Genomic DNA, 20,947 nt, shown 5'->3' with positions numbered 1-20,947 from the left:
TGAAAATCAACTTCCAATTACGGCTATCTTTTGATGTTTCCTAGTATGTTAGACTACCAGATGGGCTGGATCGATCCATTTTAATACCCGAAATTATTATTTTTTTCTTTAATTTTATTTTAAGGCCATATACATATGTGGAATATTGACAGAAAATTTTTTCAAAGTTGCTTTTTATAGAAAATTTTGTCAAAATGTTATTTCTATAAAAAGTTTTGTCAAAATTTTATTTCTATAGCAAATTTTGTCAAAATTTTATTTCTATAAAAAATTTATTCAAAATTTTTTTACTATAGAAATATTTTTTTCTATAGAAAATTTAGTCAAAATTTTATTTCTATAGAAAATATAGAAAAATACATATTGAAATACATGTATTTTCTAACACGTTTTCACCGGCTAACGAAAACTTCATACATTGGAAATATACAATTAAAGTTTGTGTACGGTTAAAACCAGGGCTGTGGAGCCGGAGTCGGAGTCTTTTATTTCTATAGAAAATATAGAAAAATACATATTGAAATACATGTCTTTTCTAACACGTTTTCACCGGCTAACGAAAACTTCATACATTGGAAATATACAATTAAAGTTTGTGTACGGTTAAAACCAGGGCTGTGGAGCCGGAGTCTTGGAGTCGGAGTCGTAAAAATTTTGCTCGACTCCGACTCCGGCTAAACCAAATTTTTTAAAACACTTCACATTTTTGTAACTAAGCTAGTTTTTACGCAAATTAGTTTCCATTGCGTTATTCATTCGATCAATGTGCAGCATGATTGTAAATGAAAATCAACTTCCAATTACGGCTTTCTTTTGATGTTTCCTAGAATGTTAGACTAGCAGATGGGCTGGATCGATCCATTTTAATACCCGAAATTATTATTTTTTTAATTTTATTTTAAGGCCATATACATATGTGGAATATTGACAGAAAATTTTTTCAAAGTTGCTTTTTATAGAAAATTTTGTCAAAATGTTATTTCTATAAAAAGTTTTGTCAAAATTTTATTTCTATAAAAAAATTATTCAAAATTTTTTTACTATAGAAATATTTTTTTCTATAGAAAATTTAGTCAAAATTTTATTTCTATAGAAAATTAAGTCAAAATTTTGTTTCTAAAGGGTGATACGGTCAAAATTTGGTCAATATAAACTTGACGTATTTCTTTCAATTTTGCATTTAAAAAACCTGAACACCCCTCATTTTGAAGGTGTGTGTGTGTAGAATGTTGCTCCTATTTCGATTTTGGAATTCACTCTTCAGTTGTCAAAATGCCGTCCAAGCAAGAAGAGCAGCGTATCAAAATTTTGCTCGCGCATCGCGAAAATCCGAGCTACTCGCACGCAAAGCTGGCAAAATCGCTAAAAGTTGCCAAATCAACCGTTACAAATGTAATTAAAGTGTTTGGGGAACGTTTGTCGACAGCCAGGAATTCTGGATCGGGGGGAAATCGAAAACCGGAAGCCGCTGAGACGACAAAGAGAGTTGCCGGTAGTTTCAAGCGAAACCCTAACCTCTCTCTCCGAGATGCCGCAAATAAGCTGGGTGTATCGTCTACAACCGTGCATCGAGCCAAAATACAAGCCGGACTATCGACTTACAACAAGATAGTGACTCCAAATCGCGATGATAAACAAAATACGACGGCCAAAGCGCGATCCCGGAGGCTGCACACGACGATGCTGACGAAGTTTGACTGCGTGGTAATGGACGAAGAAACCTACGTCAAAGCCGACTACAAGCAGCTTCCGGGACAGGAGTTTTATACGGCAAAAAGAAGGGGAAAGGTAGCAGATATTTTCAAGCACATAAAACTGTCAAAGTTCGCAAAGAAATATCTGGTTTGGCAAGCCATCTGTACCTGTGGCTTGAAAAGCAGCATTTTCATAGCTTCCGGGACTGTCAACCAAGAAATTTATGTGAAAGAGTGTTTGAATAAACGTTTGCTGCTTTCCTGAAGAAACACGGTTGTTCCGTACTGTTTTGGCCGGATTTGGCATCTTGCCATTACGGTAAAAAGGCCATGGAGTGGTACGCCGGCCAACAACGTACAGGTGGTTCCAGGACAAGAACCCTCCCAACACGCCAGAGCTCCGCCCAATTGAGAAATACTGGGCTATTGTCAAGCGGAACCTAAAGAAGACCAAAAAAACTGCTAACAACGAGCAGAAGTTCAAGGCAAACTGACTTTCAGCGGCGAAGAAGGTGGACAAGGTGGCTGTACAAAATCTGATGGCAGGTGTCAAGCGTGAGGCCCGGCAATTCGGATTTGGAAAAGCGAAAGCCTAACTGAATATTTTTCCTGAATTTTATACTAATTGAACTTGAAAAAGAAATTTAATTTGATTTTTTAAATAAACGATTTCACTGATTTACACGCGTTTTCCCTTGACCAAATTTTGACCGTATCACCCTTTATAGAATATTTTGCAAAATTTTATTTCTATAGAAAATTTTGCAAAAGTTTGTTACACAATTTTTTTTTTTTTAATTTTATTTCTATTGATATTTTATTTCTATAAAAATCTAAGTCAAAATTTTATTTCTATTGAAAAGTTTGCCAACATTTTGTAGTAATAGATTGTTTATTAGACAATTTGGTCAAAATTTTATTTGTATAGAAAATTTTGCAAAAGTTTGTTTGTTACACAATTTTTTTTTAATTTTATTTCTATTGATATTTTATTTCTATAAACACAATTTTTTTTTTTAAATTTTATTTCTATTGATATTTTATTTCTATAAAAATTTAGTTAAAATTTTATTTCTATAGAAAATTTAGTCAAAATTTTGTTTCTATAGAATATGTTATTTTGCAAAATTTTATTTCTATAGAAAATTTTGCAAAATTTTATTTGCTACACATTTTTTTTAAATTGTATTTCTATTGGTAACTTTTTCAAACTTTTATTTCTATAAAAATTTTTGCCAAATTTTATTCAAAAAATTTTTTTTTTATTTATTTATTTATTTATGTGTATATTTCTACACAGCAAGACAATGTCTTATAATTATAGTGCAGATTTCAATAGTTGAAATAATATCCATCTTAATTAGGATTACAATAATTCATATTATGGGAAATTTTATAAAAAAAAAATTGAGGAAAAACATTTCTTTTAAATATTAATAATTTATATAATAAATAATTTTTGAAAAGTAATATGTTATTAGTATTTATAATAATATCGAAGAAAAATTTAACATTTAAATGCAAAGACGTGATAGTATGTAAATAGAAGTTTATGAAGGACAAGATAGATGTAAATTAATTCCGATACAATTGTAGTATTCGCATTTTAAAAATAAAGGGGTTGCTGATGCTTTGTATGTTGCTCGGTAATGTGTTCCAAAGACGTATTGTACTGATAAAGAAATGCCATTCGGAAACAAGACATCGACGCCTAAATGGTATTATTTTTCTTCCTCTGGTTGATCTTGCGAATCTCAATTTGTAATACAAGTTATCCGGTGTCCGTTTTACTATAAGTTTCTGCAAAAATATCAAAGCCTTTGAATTGAGGAGAGTCTGAAAACTGAAACCATACAGAGAATTCGCTAGATGTGCGACCCGTTGTCGCCTATTCAGTCCATACACATAACGGATGATGCTATTGAAGGCAACATTTAACCTCCGTAGACTCCCCGAGTCACAATTAGCAAAAAGTTCACAGCCATAAATCAGTCCTGGTACTAGTAAAGTTTTCGCCAAGAGAATTCGTATGTTCAGTGGCGTATAGGAATGGCTAAACCACAGCGCTCTTAACCTAGCATAAGTCTGGCCCGCAGCAGAATTGACATGATCTGTCCAACTAAGTGAACTATTATTCTATATATTTGATCAAAATTTGATTTCTATAAAAAATTTTGCCAAAATTTTATTTCTATAGAAAATTTAGTCATCAAAATTTTGTTTCTGTAGAAAATTTTGCAAAATTTTATTTACTAGACAAAAATTTTTCCAAAATTGTGTACTCACTGATGCTCACTGCTAAGTCGAAAACTTGTAGAAATGACTCAAATTTTCAAATTTTTCAATGAATGAATCATAAATGCATTTTTGTGAAATTGTCTAAACAATTATAAATATTTCCCAAATATTGCCCGAGATTTTGTAGAAGTCTGATTTGAGATTTTATCAAAATGTAGATCTAAATAAAAAGTTGTGCAGAGTATATTATAATCGGCCCGCCCGACTTTAGACTTTCCTTGAATTTTTATTTTTTGTTAAAAATGTGTTACGTCCCATAACGTTAGATTTAAATTTAAAGTACATAGATTTTGTAGAAGTATTCTCATATTATGATGGGTATTTATAGCATTATTTTATTTATTAAACATTGCCCTAAATTTGAAATATAGAGTTTAATTGGCATCTAATGTGAAATTAAGACCTTTTTTTGCACACATAAATAAATACGATACTTTATATCGATCCACTTACGGTACCCCCACAATAGAACTACAAATTAGTGGTATTAAAATGAGATTTAGTTATATTACCCGGAGTCGACTCCGGAGTCAGAGTCGAGCTGATGAAAAATGCTGGAGTCGGAGTCGAGCAAAATTGGCTCGACTCCACAGCCCTGGTTAAAACGGTTGTCACAATTGGTAGAATTCTACCAAAAATGTGAAACTTTTTACTGTTTAGTAAAATTTTTGCTGTTTTGATAGATTTTTCAAAATATTCTCCCCCCGACAAAGAGATATTTCAATTCCTCTTCTATTACCTTTATTTTTTACAAATTCCAAAAACATATATATAAGAATGACACAGACTATTCAATACATTCAAAGATCTTAATTTGTGTTTTAGTTTATTTTTACTGTCCTTTGATACACACACACAGACTATCAAAGTCCATTCCATTATAAGTTAATGATGCAAATTTCTAAATTGCCGATAAAATATTTCTTTGTATACACAAAAAATTTTTCCTCTGATTCAATCACCAAATTAATTGATCCAATTAATTTTTTAATTGAAATGTCTTCAATCACGAAAATGATAGTATCAATCACAGTTTTAATTGGGAATAGAAAAAATTCTTGATTAAAAAATTAATTGATTTTTTCAGCAAAATTCAATAAATTTTTTAATTCATTCAATTAAAAATTTAATTGATGTTGATTGCAAAACGCAATTAATTTATTAATTAAAAAAGGTAACTATTTTTAATTACTTAGTTAGATTGGCTTAGAGTTTTTATTTGGATTAACATATGATTGTTTGAAATACATTTTTAATTAAAAAAGTAAAAAAAAGTCAGCACTTTTTTAACTGAATTAGTCTTCCGAATTTGATTAAAAAGTTAATTGTATCAATTCATTTTTTAATTAAACATTTTAAAAATTTCAATCATTGACTTAATTAACTTAATGTTTCTATCATGATTAAAAAGTTAATTGTATCAATTAATTTATTAATTGAAAAAATTTTCAACTTCAATTAACTTTTTAATTGGAAATATTTTGGTGATATTTTTTTCTGTGTAGGAAAAATATTTGTTCCATACCGACCACATAAAATTCATCAAAAAACTTAAAATGAGATTTTTTATGTTTAGTAGAATTTTCAGTAATGAATATCGTCAGATACTCCATAACAGGGATGGAAAGTGCAGTATTATAGTATTTTTTCAATACTTTTTCACCCTGAACAGTACTGTAGTACCCCCCGAATGATTTAGTACCCCAGCAAAAAAAATTGGAAGTTCTTCCAAAGGCACAACTTTAAAAGCACTTTCAGAAGATGCACTCCCAATGATGATCTTTATTTTAACTACCCAGGAAGTTCTTTTAATTCAATTTTTTTATAACTTGCTTTTTTCATACTTTTAATGGATAATTTTTTGTTTCAGATAGGTTAGAGTAAGAATTCATAAAATGGTACAAATCATTTAAATTTTATCGACAAAAATGCTAAATCCAAATCTGGAAAAATAGTGAATTTTTGAAAAATTAAAAATTATAAAAAAATTATAAAAAGTATTTATTTGACAAAAGCTGTGTTCCTTCACTTTACTCGTATATAATAATATTATTATATTAAAAATCCTCTCAGAGTTCAAATTTTGTTAAATTTATAGGAACGAAACTATAGTAAAAATGCCAAATAAAAAACAAAAGAAGTATTGTGATTTGAAAAAATATTTTCAAAACATGGAAGCAGGTAGGTTAAATACTTTTATATCGCAATTATTTTGACAAATTCCAGATTTTTTGCAGAAAACTTATTGCGATGGAAAGGGTTCATGGTTTTTACTGTGTTATTAACAGTGCTCCTTGTGCAAAATTTGAAATCAAAGTAAAACTCTGGTTTCTGGGCAATATAAGCACAGTAATAGTGCATATTATCAGTATCTTGTATGGGGGTTTATCATTCCGTTTATAACACATACAAATAACGATTTCTGACTAAAGAAAGTATATATAGTCTTGATCAGGGAGAAATTATAAGACGATATAACGTTGTCCGCCTGTCTGTTATAATCACGCTGCAGTCTTCAATAATGAACCTATAGTGCTGAAATTTTGCGCAGACACGTATTTTATCTACATCCAGGTCCAGTTCGAAGATGGCTAAGTTTCAATTTTGTCCCCATATAAACCTACGCCCCAGTTGGGGTCTTCAGCACATAGACATTAAAACTTTTACCCGATTTACATGAAATTCAAAACGTAGAGGTACTCTTGGTCCATTAATAGGTGTGCCGAATTTGGTGTGAGTCGGACAATGTTTTGGTACTTTTTCGTGTTTTGATAAAATACTGTTTTCTGAACGGAAAAAATACGGTGGAAGCAAAAACTTGGCTTGATAATGAGTTTCCGGACTCTGCCCCAGGGAAATCAACAATAATTGATTGGTATGCAAAATTCAAGCGTGGTGAAATGAGCACGGAGGACGGTGAACGCAGTGGACGCCCGAAAGAGGTGGTTACCAACGAAAACATCAAAAAAATGCACAAAATGATTTTGAATGACCGTAAAATGAAGTTGATCGGGATAGCAGAGGTCTTAAAGATATCAAAGGAACGTGTTGGTTATATCATTCATCAATATTTGGATATGCGGAAGCTCTGTGCAAAATGGGTACCGCGCGAGCTCATTTGACCAAAAACAACAACGTGATGATGATTCTGAGCGGTGTTTGCAGCTGTTAACTCGTAATACACCCGAGTTTTTCCGTCGATATGTGACAATGGATGAAACATGGCTCCATCACTACACTCCTGAGTCCAATCGACAGTCGGCTGAGTGGACAGCGACCGGTGAACCGTCTCCGAAGCGTGGAAAGATTCAAAAGTCCGCTGGCAAAGTAATGTCCTCTGTTTTTTGGGATACGCACTGAATAATTTGTATCGATTATCTGGAGAAGGGGAAATCCATCAACAGTGACTAATTTATGGCGTTATTGGAGCGTTAGAAGGTCGAAATCGCGGCAAAACGGCCCCATATGAAGAAGAAAAGTGTTGTTCCACCAAGACAACGCACCGTGCCACAAGTCATTGAGAACGATGGCAAATATTCATGAATTGGGCTTCGAATTGCTTCGTATTGCCCACCGTATTCTCCAGATCTGGCCCCCAGCGACTTTTTCTTGTTCTCAGACCTCAAAAGGATGCTCGCAGGGAAAAATTTGGCTGCAATGAAGAGGTGATCGCCGAAACTGAGGCCTATTTTGAGGCAAAACTGAAGGAGTACTACCAAAATGGTATAAAAAAATTGGAAGGTCGTTATAATCGTTGTATCGCTCTTGAAGGGAATAATGTTGAATAATAAGAACGAATTTTGACAAAAAATGTGTTTTTCTTTGTTAGACCGGGGACTTATCAGCCAACCTGTTACTTATATGACCCAGAATCCAGAGTTTTACTTTGATTTCAAATTTTGCACAAGGAGTACTATTAATGACACAGTAAAAACCATAGCTCCTTTCCATCGCAATAAGAATTTCAAGTTTCCTGCAAGTAAATATCCTATTTGTCAAAATAATTGCGATATAAAAGTATTTAACATACCTGCTTCCATGTTTAGAAAATATTTATTCAAATCACAATACTTCTTTCGTGTTTTAATTGGCATATTTACTATTTTTTAGTATATTTTCGTTCCTGTACATTTAACAAATTTTGAACTCTCGAGAAGATTTTCAATATTTTTCTCTTTTACTACTTTTTACTACGACCCAGCAAAACAATTTGGAAGTTCTTCCAAAGGCACAACTTTATAAGCACTTCCAGAAGATGTACTTCCAATCATGTTCTTTATTTTAACTACACTGGAAGTTCTTTTCATTAGATTTTTTATAATATGTTTTTTTCATATTTTTAATGGGTAATTTTAACTTTTTTTATTTCAAATTGGTTAAAAACAGTTTAAGAATTCATAAAATGATACAAATTATTTAAATTTTGTCGAAAAAAAAATCCTAAATACAATCTGAAAAAATTGTGAATTTTTGAAAATATTTGAGGTCAAACGTTTCAAACAAGCGTTACAATCCATTAAAAATATAAAAAAATATAAAAATTATTTATTTGACAAAATATCACAGAATTCTTTAATTTACATCCAAAACATTGAATTCGGATCACACCTAAAGAAGTGATGCAAATTCAGTGCACCGGCTGTTGAAGTGGAGCAAAAAAAGCGTCACCAAAAATGTAATGAAAATTTTCTTTTTGGATCCGGAAGTGGTGCAAAATTGACGCAGAAGCGATGAATTTAACATGGGCTTGTCATAGGACGGAAGACCTCCATTAAAACAGCCGGTGCACTGAATTTGGATAACTTCTTTAGGTGTGATCCGAATGTTTAATAAAATTATTTATTACATATCTTAATATATTTAAAACACGTTTTAGTTAGTTTTAAAAATTTAAGCAATATCCTGTAATCGATGGTGTAGTCAATTAGAGAGCAGGGTTTGATTACATAAATATAAATTACAAATATGGATTATGGGGTCTAGAAACAATCATTATTCATTATAATTTGAGAATTTTTCAGTGTAAGAATAGGTTAGACTAGCATACACTCAAAGAAATTTGTTAGTAAAACATCAAAATGTCGGCTGAAAGAGGGAAACAGCCACTGTTTGCTGAATATGTAGACCATGCAATACAAGAATACAACAGAAGACGGGTTTTAACAAATTTTTCTATGAGATTAAATTAGAAGTTACATTTTCTTCTTTAGAAAAAGACAAAATGTGCAGTTTTGATCATCTTTACTTACTAAGCACTACATCAATCATTTAAATATAATACACACTAATGAAATAATTACTTTCGAGCTTAAGGTCCTTAGTATATTTCAGAAAGAACATTTAAACTAAATCTTTGTATCTTATATATTTCTTCCAACAGTTTTGTTCTTTCATTTATGTAGGAAAGGATTCGAAAGAAAAACTCGAAATGCATAAAAGGATATTACAAAGTTCTTTGATACACCACTATAGAAAGCAAAAATTAAGATGAATTGGAGGAAAATCAACTTACCATAAAAAAAGAGTAGACAAGGAAATACAAAATGATGCGATACGTTGATACAGATGCTTATTTAATGGACCTCCTTTTTATTCGGCATAGAATTAAACGAGAAGGAAACAAGACAAGGGTATTGCTTACATGCTTCCCAAACAAACGTAATTGTCGTTGTCGTTTATTGCTGTGAACACCAAAGCCAGCGGCAATGCGAATGAAGCGAAAGTCAACTGGTTATCCCTCTACTTTCCGGCAGCCCGACACAGGAAGATTGCAGACGATTACGATTAAAGAAAATCAATTCCGGAAGAGAGTAAAAATGTGTCGAGTAATGAAAATGATGTCGTTGACAATGATAATAATGATGATTCTGAAGTCGAAAAAGCCGACGATGATAAATATGACAGTGACGATGTGTAACTGCTACTTGTCGGTCAGTTATTTAGCGACGCCCATTGGGGTGGTCGTTTGGAGGATGAACGGATGACATCTGTGGCAATGGGGATAATAATGTGGTAATTGTTGGAATGCCGTTAAATGTGTAAAAGATTTCTTGGCATTAAAGTGCTTTAAACACGCTGTAATCCATAATTATCATTATTCCATGTCTGTGTTTCTTTCAATCTTTCTTCAACTATCTGTGCAAATTATCCTGAAAGCAGAGTAAAAAAAAAAGAGCAAACATTTTAATTAGCTATCTGTGGTTTTGAAGTGAAATTAATTGGATATATTGGTAATCTATTATGTATATTCCAAACGCTTAGAAATAATGTTTCTTATAGGTATCGTTGCATCGTATATAAACGTTAATAAATTTTAAATTTAAAAATGGCTGTCTCGGCAGATCTGTGGCATAGTAGAAATTTTTAAATACAAGTTGATGAGTTTGCAAGAAATGTAATTTGTGAAATTTCCGATCCTCATTGTCATTGAAAAATTAATTTTAATTACACAAGCAGTTGATTGCCGTATTCGATGGCTTCATAGAGAGATACAAAACTGGAAAATTGTCCTTTCGGCTAATCTAGTTTTTGTCGAAAAAAGAATACGACTTTTTTTGTAATCTTTAAAATCGACTAATCGATCGATTAATTTTTCGAATAGAGCCAAATCGGCTAATGTCTTTTGATACTGGTCAAAATAGACTGTTTTGTTTTTTAGTTTTGCTAATCGAATTTTAGCGAATTTGAATTGATAGAGGAATGTGAATTAGCTGAAACATTTTATGCTGAAAATTCATGGACTAATCGAAAATGTCGAATTGGAATTGATAGAGGAATGTGAATTAGCAGAAACATTTTATGCTGAAAATTCAAAGTAGCGACGTAAAAAATAGGCTTTTCATTAATCGCAAAAGTGGATTATTGTGATTATGTTTTAAAAGTGGGTTTTAGGAAAATTCGACTTTTTTCGTTTTTTTTCCAAATTTCATGATATATTTCAAATATTTTTTTTTTCTAATAATGTATACTATGTAACAGCGCAGACATCAAAATTCGAGTACAACATGTATTAAGGATATTTAATTCGATATTCAATAAGATCAGTGACCCGTTAGTTTTGAACTATGTAATACTGTTCTTGAAGTCCGAGCAACATCCGTAGTGATGAAGGATAATAAGCTAATTTCTTTTTTATCCGGAACAGTGAAAGTGTGTTTGTTTTGCATGACGAAGGTGCCGAGTTCGATTTTCGGGTTGGGTTGCAAAACTTTATGTGTAAATTATTAAGTTCATCACTTGTTCGAGTGTCTGCTGATACACTTAGAAACGATCGCACAACGGATATACCACGCTTTACTAAAACCAACAAAGAAGAATTGTACCAAAACTCTACCACCAGCCATTACCTTTCTTCCATGTGAAAGTCAGGTATATATCTAAATCCGAATAAATGATTAGTGACGTTAACACAAGCTCCCACGATAATAGGCTGCGTTGAAGCAGAAGGGAATCAACATGAAGGATTATCACATCATCTTCTCCGAGCTGCTACAACAGCACGTATGTCTTATCTGCCATGGTTACCATTCTCGACTTGCATACAAAGGGTCATGGGTTCAATCTCAGTTTCGATGGATTATTCCCTCCCACTAATGCTGCTGACATTTCTGAATGTTTCAGGGCTTTAGTAGTCTAACCGCAAGGAAGTCCTTTATGAAACGACTGTCATATCGCAATGGAATAAAAATAGTCAAACTAAACTTGAAAAAAAACGGACCGCCACTATACCTAACGTAATGCACCCAATACTTCTTTGTATACCGCTCATCTTCCAATAAGCAAGACAAGATAACAAAAAAGTATAAAAACGGTTTCCAATTTGGAGAATTTGGTAGAAAAGCGTACGTTTTTTATTTGCAATTTGTTAAAGCTAGGATGTTCAGGTTACCTAGGATATCGGTTAGAATCAATTTTCGTTTCCGTTTCAATATATCTTAACTTTAATCCCATAAAAAAAAAACGAAAGGGATGTGAGGAAAAATAACAAATGTTCCAGGAAGACAAAACAATAAGCCAATAAGGCCACAAATAGCGCATTGTTACTATATCTAATTAATTATATAAAATCCAAAATAAATTTACCATTTAATTAAATAACAATATGAATGACTTTTTAAAAAAAGCATATAATATATTAGTGCAATTCAAATAAGCAAACAATATCGCTTAAGGTTCAAATAATATCCACAAATACTTATTCCAGCTAATAAGAATAACTACCCTTGGCAATGATAGACATTTTTATTAATTAATTTATTCTTCTATAAATCGTTCAATCAGTAATCTCTGTAACAAGAATTGCTTAAATTGGTAAACAGTAAAGTTGAAGCACCTGAGTGTTATCGGGAGAGAATTCAAAATTCTAGCAAAGAACACAATATAACAGGTTGGCTGATAAGTCCCCGGTCTAACAAAGAAAAACACATTTTTTGTCAAAATTCGTTTTTATTATTCAACATAGTTCCCTTCAAGAGCGATACAACGATTATAACGACCTTCCAATTTTTTGATGCCATTTTGGTAGTACTCCTTCGGTTTTGCCTCAAAATAGGCCTCAGTTTCGGCGATCACCTCTTCATTGCAGCCAAATTTTTTCTCTGGTCTGAGAACAAGAAAAAGTCGCTGGGGGCCAGATCTGGAGAATACGGTGGGTGGAGAAGCAATTCGAAGCCCAATTCATGAATTTTTGCCATCGTTCTCAATGACTTGTGGCACGGTGCGTTGTCTTGGTGGAACAACACTTTTCTTCTTCATATGGGGCCGTTTTGCCGCGATTTCGACCTTCAAACGCTCCAATAACGCCATATAATAGTCACTGTTGATGGGTTTTCTCTTCTCAAGATAATCGATAAAAATTAATCCATGCGCTTCCCAAAAAAACAGAGGCCATTACTTTGCCAACGGACTTTTGAGTCTTTCCACACTTCGGAGACGGTTCACCGGTCGCTGTCCACTCAGCCGACTGTCGATTGGACTCAGGAGTGTAGCGATGGAACCATGTTTCATCCATTGTCACATATCGACGGAAAAACTCGGGTGTATTACGAGTTAACAACTGCAAACACAGCTCAGAATCATCAACACGTTGTTGTTTTTGGTCAAATGTGAGCTCGCGCGGCACCCATTTTGCACAGAGCTTCCGCATATCCAAATATTGATGAATGATATGACCAACACGTTCCTTTGATATCTTTAAGGCCTCTGCTATCTCGACCAACTTCATTTTACGTCATTCAAAATCATTTTGCGGATTTTTTTGATGTTTTCGTCGGTAACCACCTCTTTTGGGCGTCCACTGCGTTCACCGTACTCCGTGCTCATTTCACCACGCTTGAATTTTGCATACCAATCAATTATTGTTGATTTCTCTGGGGCAGAGTCCCGAAACTCATTATCAAGCCAAGTTTTTGCTTCCACTGTATTTTTCCCCTTCAGAAAACAGTATTTTATCAAAACACGAAATTCCTTTTTTTCATTTTTTTCACAATAACAAAAGTTGCTTCACAAAAGACGCTCTATCTCACAAACTAATTGACTTACAGACGTCAAATTTTGACACGAATCATTTGAAGGTTGGTACTATATAAAAATAATATGCATTTAATACTAGCGACGCCATCTATGTGTCAGACCGGGGACTTATCAGCCAACCTGTTATAATTTTATAGATAAAATGGTATTTAAATCAAAATAATCAGTTTAGTAGATGTGTCAAGAAAGTCATGGTAGTAACTAAAACTAGGTTTTGGTTATAAATTTATCGAAAAAATTGTCCTATCCTCCTCATGTACTTTGCTCGCCAAGAAGAACATCCAATAAAAGTTTATTGTAAGTAATTAAGTTAATCTGGACTCAACATACACTACATCAAACTGAATAACAATTCCTTATAGCAACGGGGGTCTATCCGCGTGTCGGTGTCTCCGCAAATTAATAAAAACCCCCCTTTGAAATCCGTACACAAGACGTTAATATACCAATACAATGTGCTCTCTCTCTCATTTTCTTGCTCCCCATCTCTCTCGCACTTGTATTGTTCTGCCAATATACAACAAAGCAGAACATTACAATTTGTTGTTTAACAAATTAATATGAGAATCTTTTTATGTGTTTTATGGCATTTCATTCATCAACTTCAACATCATCATAATCATTAGCGTGGCTAAAGTGTAAAAGGCATAGAAAAGCAAGCGTTGAACGAACGAGCAAGCGTGTGACGTATGTATGCCTAAAAATGTTTGTCTGACGGTCGGCCGTTGGGTCGCTAACATTCGTTGATCGTTTCGGTTATAGCTTCACCCCACCACCGCTACCACCAACAACAATTTGCCAGCTACAATAACACCAGAACTCACTCACCACTGCCCAAAAATCATTCACCGAAATAAGAAAAGGAATGAACAGCCCAGCCAGCCACTCAGTCAAATACACATAGCTAGCTAGCAAACAAACAAAAAAACAACAACAACGCAGCAAGAAGAGGGTGGGTTAGGTAAGGATTGTAGCAAGCAACCACACTACAACTACACAGCCATGCGATATTGTTGATGACGACGGATGATGATGCAGTAGCAGAGTGCACATCTCGTCTAAAAAACAGGATTCGTGTTTTTTTACTTCTTTATTGTTATTAACAGCACAGAACAGAAAGAAAGCAACAACAACTACTACTGCTAGGTACAACAAAGACTAAACGAAATAAACAGAAAAAGAAATTGTTTTTCTTTTGTTCTCGCCTTTCTCTTAATACACTCCACAATTCTCATGAAAGGCAACAACATAAAGACATTGGGGCAACATATTGAGGATGATGGCAAAATGTTGTTGGATGTTAATAGCAGAACGATTGGAAAAATGAAAAACCAGACTATGCAACACTACTACAAAAGCGATAAAATACTGAAGACATGGGTGAAGGAGGAGGAATATGACAAAAAGCTATGGCAGTTACTTTATTTCTCCATTACTCCAAGAGTATTTTTGTTGATGTTCTTTGATGGTGTTTTCTTACAAAAAGCATTTCGTAGTCGTATCGTTAACAGAGGCGGTTTTTTCATCTGTTAAAAAGGCCATGTCAATGTAGAAGGGAAGAGAGTGTGGAAAAGTTTTTTGTTTTGAGTTTTTTTCGGATTTATATTTTAGAAATGCAGCAAATATTGGACAAGGTAGTGGACGATATTAAAACCGTACGTAGTAATAAGTATAAAATATATTTTGCTTTGATAGAATGGCATTGTAGGTAGTTAATATTGTTCTCCCTACGAATGATCCAAGTTTTTAATCGTCCTTTCTACTGATACATGCTACAAAAGTTTTTCTATGATCTATCGTTTTTATAGCTGCAAGTGGGGATAATCCCACAATTCAGCGTCCATTTCTAGTCCATATAATCATGTACATTGTAAAATATATCATAGCTTTTCTTCGATTGATTCATCGATTCACTCAAAAACACAAAGAAATTTAATAGATTAATAGCACGTAAACTAGTCGAGCAAATCGTACAACATGTTATGTTGGAGAAAGTATTTTCTCATGTCGAAGGGTATAATGGCGCAAATGTTATGCACACGTTTAAACTCCAATGATATAAATGATGAAATTGTTTAAATCAGAGTTTACATGAACAACAAGATCTCTTTTTGATACTGTTTCAAAGATGTACAAAAATCCTCCAACTCTATTTTATTAATAACTAAAAATAGGCAGTAGTAAGTCCAAGATTAGCCGCTAAAATCAAAAACAAAATTTCGAGACCACAAATCATACTACTTTTGCCAAATTCCAAATTCTTTATAACTTGGAAGGTAGTGATCCAAAACAACAATTCAAACAATGTATTTTTTTTTTCATTTAATTGTTGTCCTTTTAAGGCAAATTTAATGTATTTTATCAACGATAGCTATCTTTGTAACCGTATTGACCATTTGGGCTTGGTTGTAATATGAGTTAAATAAATAAAAACAAAAATTAAGGGAAAAAGGTGCTATTTTCGTGCGATTTTACAGTGAAACCTTTTAGACTTGGACACTGAAAATCAAATACCTCTCAAAAGTGAATGATTTTCACGAAACTCTTTGCTATTTTATCGCCTTAAAGTAACTTTAGTACACTTCTGAGAGTTTTAACTCTACCTCCAAAGCATAGAATAAATCCATTAATAGGAAGGGTATAGTCCAAATAATTTAATACCTTTTCTTTCATAAAAATGAATTGTTTAAAATAACAAAGTAAAAAAGGACTATGTTGACACGATAACAAAAACCTTCGGGGAACTCTTCTATACCAACGATGTAGTATTCATTTGTTTTCCATTTTAAGGTGCCCTATATTCTAAAGCAATTTTTCACAATTTCTTAGGCAGAATCAAAGTTTAGTTCTTATATGTTTATAATCAAATCTACTTCAATATTAAAAGGAAGCAGGAACGGTAGTATCCAAAATAATGGGTCTTCCTTGTTTGGTTTTCGGTTATTACGTCCAACTGCCAACAACCAACTGCCGCAACGTTCTGTGATTCGATTGTGTGTCCATAGGTTTGTTTGAACAAGACGACGAAAACGAAATCCATGTGCGACAGTGTGCGTGTGTTCAAATGGGATGCCACTGGGCATGTATATGTTCATACATATGCAAATGTGTGAGTGTACTTTTAGTTTTAAGCGCCTCTTAATTATGTCTTTCTCACCTTTTTTCCGATAACAACTGCTAAAATGCATTAAACAAATCTTTTAGTTAGTTTATATACTTCGAGTAACTAATTTATTATAAACGATAACATTACTAGCTCAGTTTCACTGCACTTTTATATTTTCTATAGCTTGGTTTTAACTTCATCACTTTTTGCATATATATTGCTTTCTTCTTTTTCCTCATACACTCATTCTTTTTAATGACTTTTGTAAGATTTTTCCTTCGTGCTCAACTTGTGCCTTTCAGATATTTTTTTGGGGATATTTGCTTCTTAATTTAGTGCTCCTTAGTATCTAGAACTTGCACTTCTGATATAAAAAACACTTGCACTTGTCTAGTATATGTTTTTTCTATAAAAATTTTTAACTTTTTAACTATTTTTTTGCCAAATTTTCCTTCCCAAACAAAGAGCTAAATTTTTTTCTTCGCGAACAAAAAACTGGCAACCATTTTGTATTATGCACGGTTGCACATTTTCGTACTATAGCGACTCTAAGTAATCGATGTCAGGGATGAAAAATCATATTTTTTAATTGTACCAACGACAATAAAAAAGCGTACTTTCTGTGTAGTACCAAGTTTCAAAAATAGTGGATTGGAATATAGTAACCGAAAAATAAAAACTATTTATCAACTTGTAAAATAACGATGGTTGTGAAGTAAACTGGCGGAAACCAAAAACAAGTCGTACAATTACCCTTAGTAATACTTGCTGACAAAATTTTTGAACATTTAAGTTGGTGAACTTCACAATCAGGATACCTCGCACTGGCTTACACCTCGCTCAGATTTCGCTATAACATGGCTTGACAAGTATGGACATGACCTCAGTATAAGTTCTCAAATCCAAAATATATTTTCTTTTAAACCATGTATCCTGAATACAGAAAAAATTATCTATATGCCTTTGCATCTTCGAAATATATTATTTTCTTGTCAAATGGTGCATATGAGACAATTTTTGTCGATGAGTGCCCCATACCCCGATTTTAAATGGACAATTTTTATCCAATTCGACTATAATTTAGTCAGTACCTAAAAGATGTGATAACGATAAGTTATAATGGACAAAATTATTATTAATATAAGTAGACGCCGAGACTTCTAGAGTAAATTTGAAGACGAACTAAATTTTTCAAATTGTATCAAATATATCATTGTAGTACAATGTACTTTTGGGAAGAGGAATGTACTAAACTTTTTTTCCATTGTACCAACTTTTACATCCCTGAAAAAAAGTCGGACAATAAAAGCACTGTTCCTGCTCTAATTTTTAACGCCGTCGAAATTTCTTGATAGACGGTTTTATAAGCCGTTAGCGTTTAATAAATTTCTATATTGAATCTAAAGGCCGGTACTATGTTCATTCTTGCGAAAAAAATTTAAGGAAACCATTATTTCGCACATAGAAAGCGGCGTTTTTTTAGGTAGCTTGGAGCGCTATTTTACAGGGAGCGATATTGGATTAAGTTGGTGGTGTTGCGTGTTTTTACAAAATAACATTTTATTTTTCCTTGGGCAATTGATCTGCTATTCCTTTGATCCTTTGTATAGTTTCGGAACAAAAATATGGTCCGTGTTTGATTTATAAACCCGCACAAATAGTTTTTAATAAATAAATTATTTCTTAATTCACATTGCAAATGGCGCCGTGCTATAAACGTCAGTTTTTCAACACGAAAAAACAAAGTATCACAAATGGAAAAAATTTCGCAAATTTTTCGCATTTTTTGGTTTTGTATGGAGTTTCAACGCGAAAACCGAACAGAGTACCGGCCTTAAGGTAGAGGAGTGCACCTGACACGAAATTGTCGTGACTCACGTGACTCATGCGTTTTACAGACTATCAGTTATTCCGGACGGAATGTCGGTGTTTGTAAAGAATCTTACAGTGTGTCGGATCGATACGACTTGTCGGCGATGACTAAAAAATCGGTAAATGTGTTATCGATCCCATAAACATGCTGCAGTATCGATTATGCCTTCGGACTTAACTTATAATGTGCACAATATATGGGATATGTTCGACACGAGCACTGTCGTCCGGAATAACTGATAGTCTGTAAAGCGCATCACGCGTGATTCGTGAGTCACGATGATGGCAACGGCTTGAATGTGATTAACAAATCAAATGCCATGCGTGAGCGGGAGTCACGAAACTAATATCTTCGTGAGCGTGCGTGAGTACCGAATTTCGGAAAAATACGCTCACGGAAATAATTCCGCTAATGCGCTTTACAGACTATCAGTTATTCCGGACGACAGTGCTCGTGTCGAACATATCCCATATCCCTGCCAACATTTTTTGAATTTGGGGGCGCTTCTGAGAATCCCCACTACGTCGAAAACAATCATATACGACATCAAAAACTCGTCGGAAAAGCGCCGTCACTATTGAGAAGTTGTACCACGCCAAGTTACTACGAAAAAGTTTCTCATCAGTGCAATTATTAGGTGCCTGTTTAGATCAATTTCGGAGGACTCCAATAAGAACCCCTGCAAACTATCAGAAAAAGTGCATTTTAAGGTAATTGTAGAAGAATCATTGTGGTCAAGTAAAACACGATTGTGTAGATGTTTATTGATTTGATTAAACATTTATAATTTCTTATAAATATAACATTTTTCGGTTTATCTCATCACATTTAACATAATTTTTTGCATTAATAAAAGAATGATGTTGAGTTTTAAGTAGCAAGTTACATACTGCAGCGTCTATCAGCCAGTTTGTTTATTTTCGATGGAGACAGCGTACCTGGAAAAATATTTGAAAAACGATTACTTTATTCTATTTGGAAAGTCGAAAATTGTTCGCCATATACCTTTTACAATTTTAAGCGTAATATCTATGTTTTCAGAACTTTATTTTCGTTCTTATTTAAATAAAATATAACAAGCTGGTTGCGCTTGGCGTTTCACAAAAAATAAAATGGCTCTTCTAACAGTAGTGATGGCAAAATACTTTCATGTACATTTTGTACTTTTTGATATGCTTCCCCCATCACAGTTCGCGATGGTTGTGGTGACATTTACGAGTCTGTGGTAGCGATGAGGATGAAATGGAACTTTGAAATGCTGGCAGGGATATTGTGCACATTATAAGTTAAGTCCGAAGGCATAATCGATACTGCTGCATGTTTATGGGATCGATGACACATTTACCGATTATTTAGTCATCGCCGACAAGTCGTATCGATCCGACACACTGTAAGATTCCTTACAAACACCGACATTCCGTCCGGAATAACTGATGGTCTGTAAAGAGTATAATACGGTGTTCTCACCAAGCATGTTTTGGGATTTGAAATGTTTTCCCTTTATAAGCACTTCAAAACGAGTCGTTTTCGCCATACTAAAAAACAAGTTCAAAACACAAGTTTTCCTCTAAAACACATAAATTTTAGAATGTGAACCCACCTAATTTGGAATATACCTCGAATAACATACCCTATTCAAAATATGTGTCAAAATATTGAAATAGTTTCATAGAAAAAAAAAAGAATAAACAAAAGCTTTTAAGAACATGGACATGTGAAAATAAGATAAAAAAAAAATTTCCCTTTGCACTCGCGGTAATTATTTGGACATAGGTTGCATATATGTTAATTTCGAGTAAATGTGAATTTCTAGTTTCCATGGTAACTGTCAACCTAAAACATCTTAACCCGGTGTGAACGGTGAAATATTTTGGAAAAACGAATGAGGAAAACGAGTCGGTGGGAACATAGCATAAGAGAATAACTATATTTTCAGCACTTTATTTTCGTTTTTATTTAAATAAATTATAATAAGCTTATTGCTCTTGGCGTTTCAAAAAATATAAAATGGCTCCTGTAACAATAGTGTTGGCAAAATACATTCATGTACATTTTTTATTTTTTGATATGCTTCCCCCATCACAGTTGACGATTGTTGTAGTGACATTTACGAGTCTGTGGTAGCGATGAGGATGAAATGGAACTTTGAAATGCTGACAGGGTTTGTTTTCATTTATAATTTTGATTATTTCAGGAAATTTACTTGTAAATCAACTGTAAAGGTAGATATTATGTTCGAATTTGTCTGCTTAGATCGTTTCTTTTCTCTAATAATTCATTAAAAAATTTTAAACTTTGTGAAAAGTTGCTTTGGGGTATTCGCCATCTGTTTACTGATTTATATTCGATTTTAGCGACTAAACTCGAACTAAACTCAAATTGAAATTCATCGCCAATCAATAATTTTTCTAATACCTTTGTATAATTTATTTATTTATCGACATT

General features: G+C 33.2%; 1 protein-coding gene across 13 annotated transcripts in view; it reads right to left on the bottom strand.

Annotated features, from left to right (window-relative positions):
- The window catches only part of Gug (arginine-glutamic acid dipeptide repeats grunge), a 120,579-nt gene extending 103,440 nt beyond the window's left edge, over positions 1–17,139 (bottom strand). For 8 of the 13 annotated variants that reach the window (XM_075306443.1, XM_075306451.1, XM_075306449.1 and 5 more), the window contains exons 1-2: positions 16,681–17,138; positions 9,505–10,141 (exon numbers count right to left, since the gene is read on the bottom strand). Coding sequence is in view for 1 of the 13 variants with exons in the window: in XM_075306450.1 (XP_075162565.1) it covers positions 9,505–9,507 (3 nt within the window). In the remaining 12 variants the exon portion in view is untranslated. Of the gene's footprint in view, positions 1–9,504; positions 10,142–16,680 lie in introns of all 13 variants that reach the window. The other 5 variants (XM_075306444.1, XM_075306446.1, XM_075306445.1 and 2 more) reach the window with 1 other exon arrangement.
- Between the last annotated feature and the right edge of the window lie 3,808 nt (positions 17,140–20,947).

Source organism: Haematobia irritans, chromosome 4, assembly GCF_050003625.1.
Source record: "Haematobia irritans isolate KBUSLIRL chromosome 4, ASM5000362v1, whole genome shotgun sequence".
NCBI classification, from domain to species: Eukaryota; Metazoa; Arthropoda; class Insecta; order Diptera; family Muscidae; genus Haematobia; species Haematobia irritans.
Note: the sequence above shows the minus strand (reverse complement) of the source record. Positions and strands in the feature narration are given on the sequence as shown.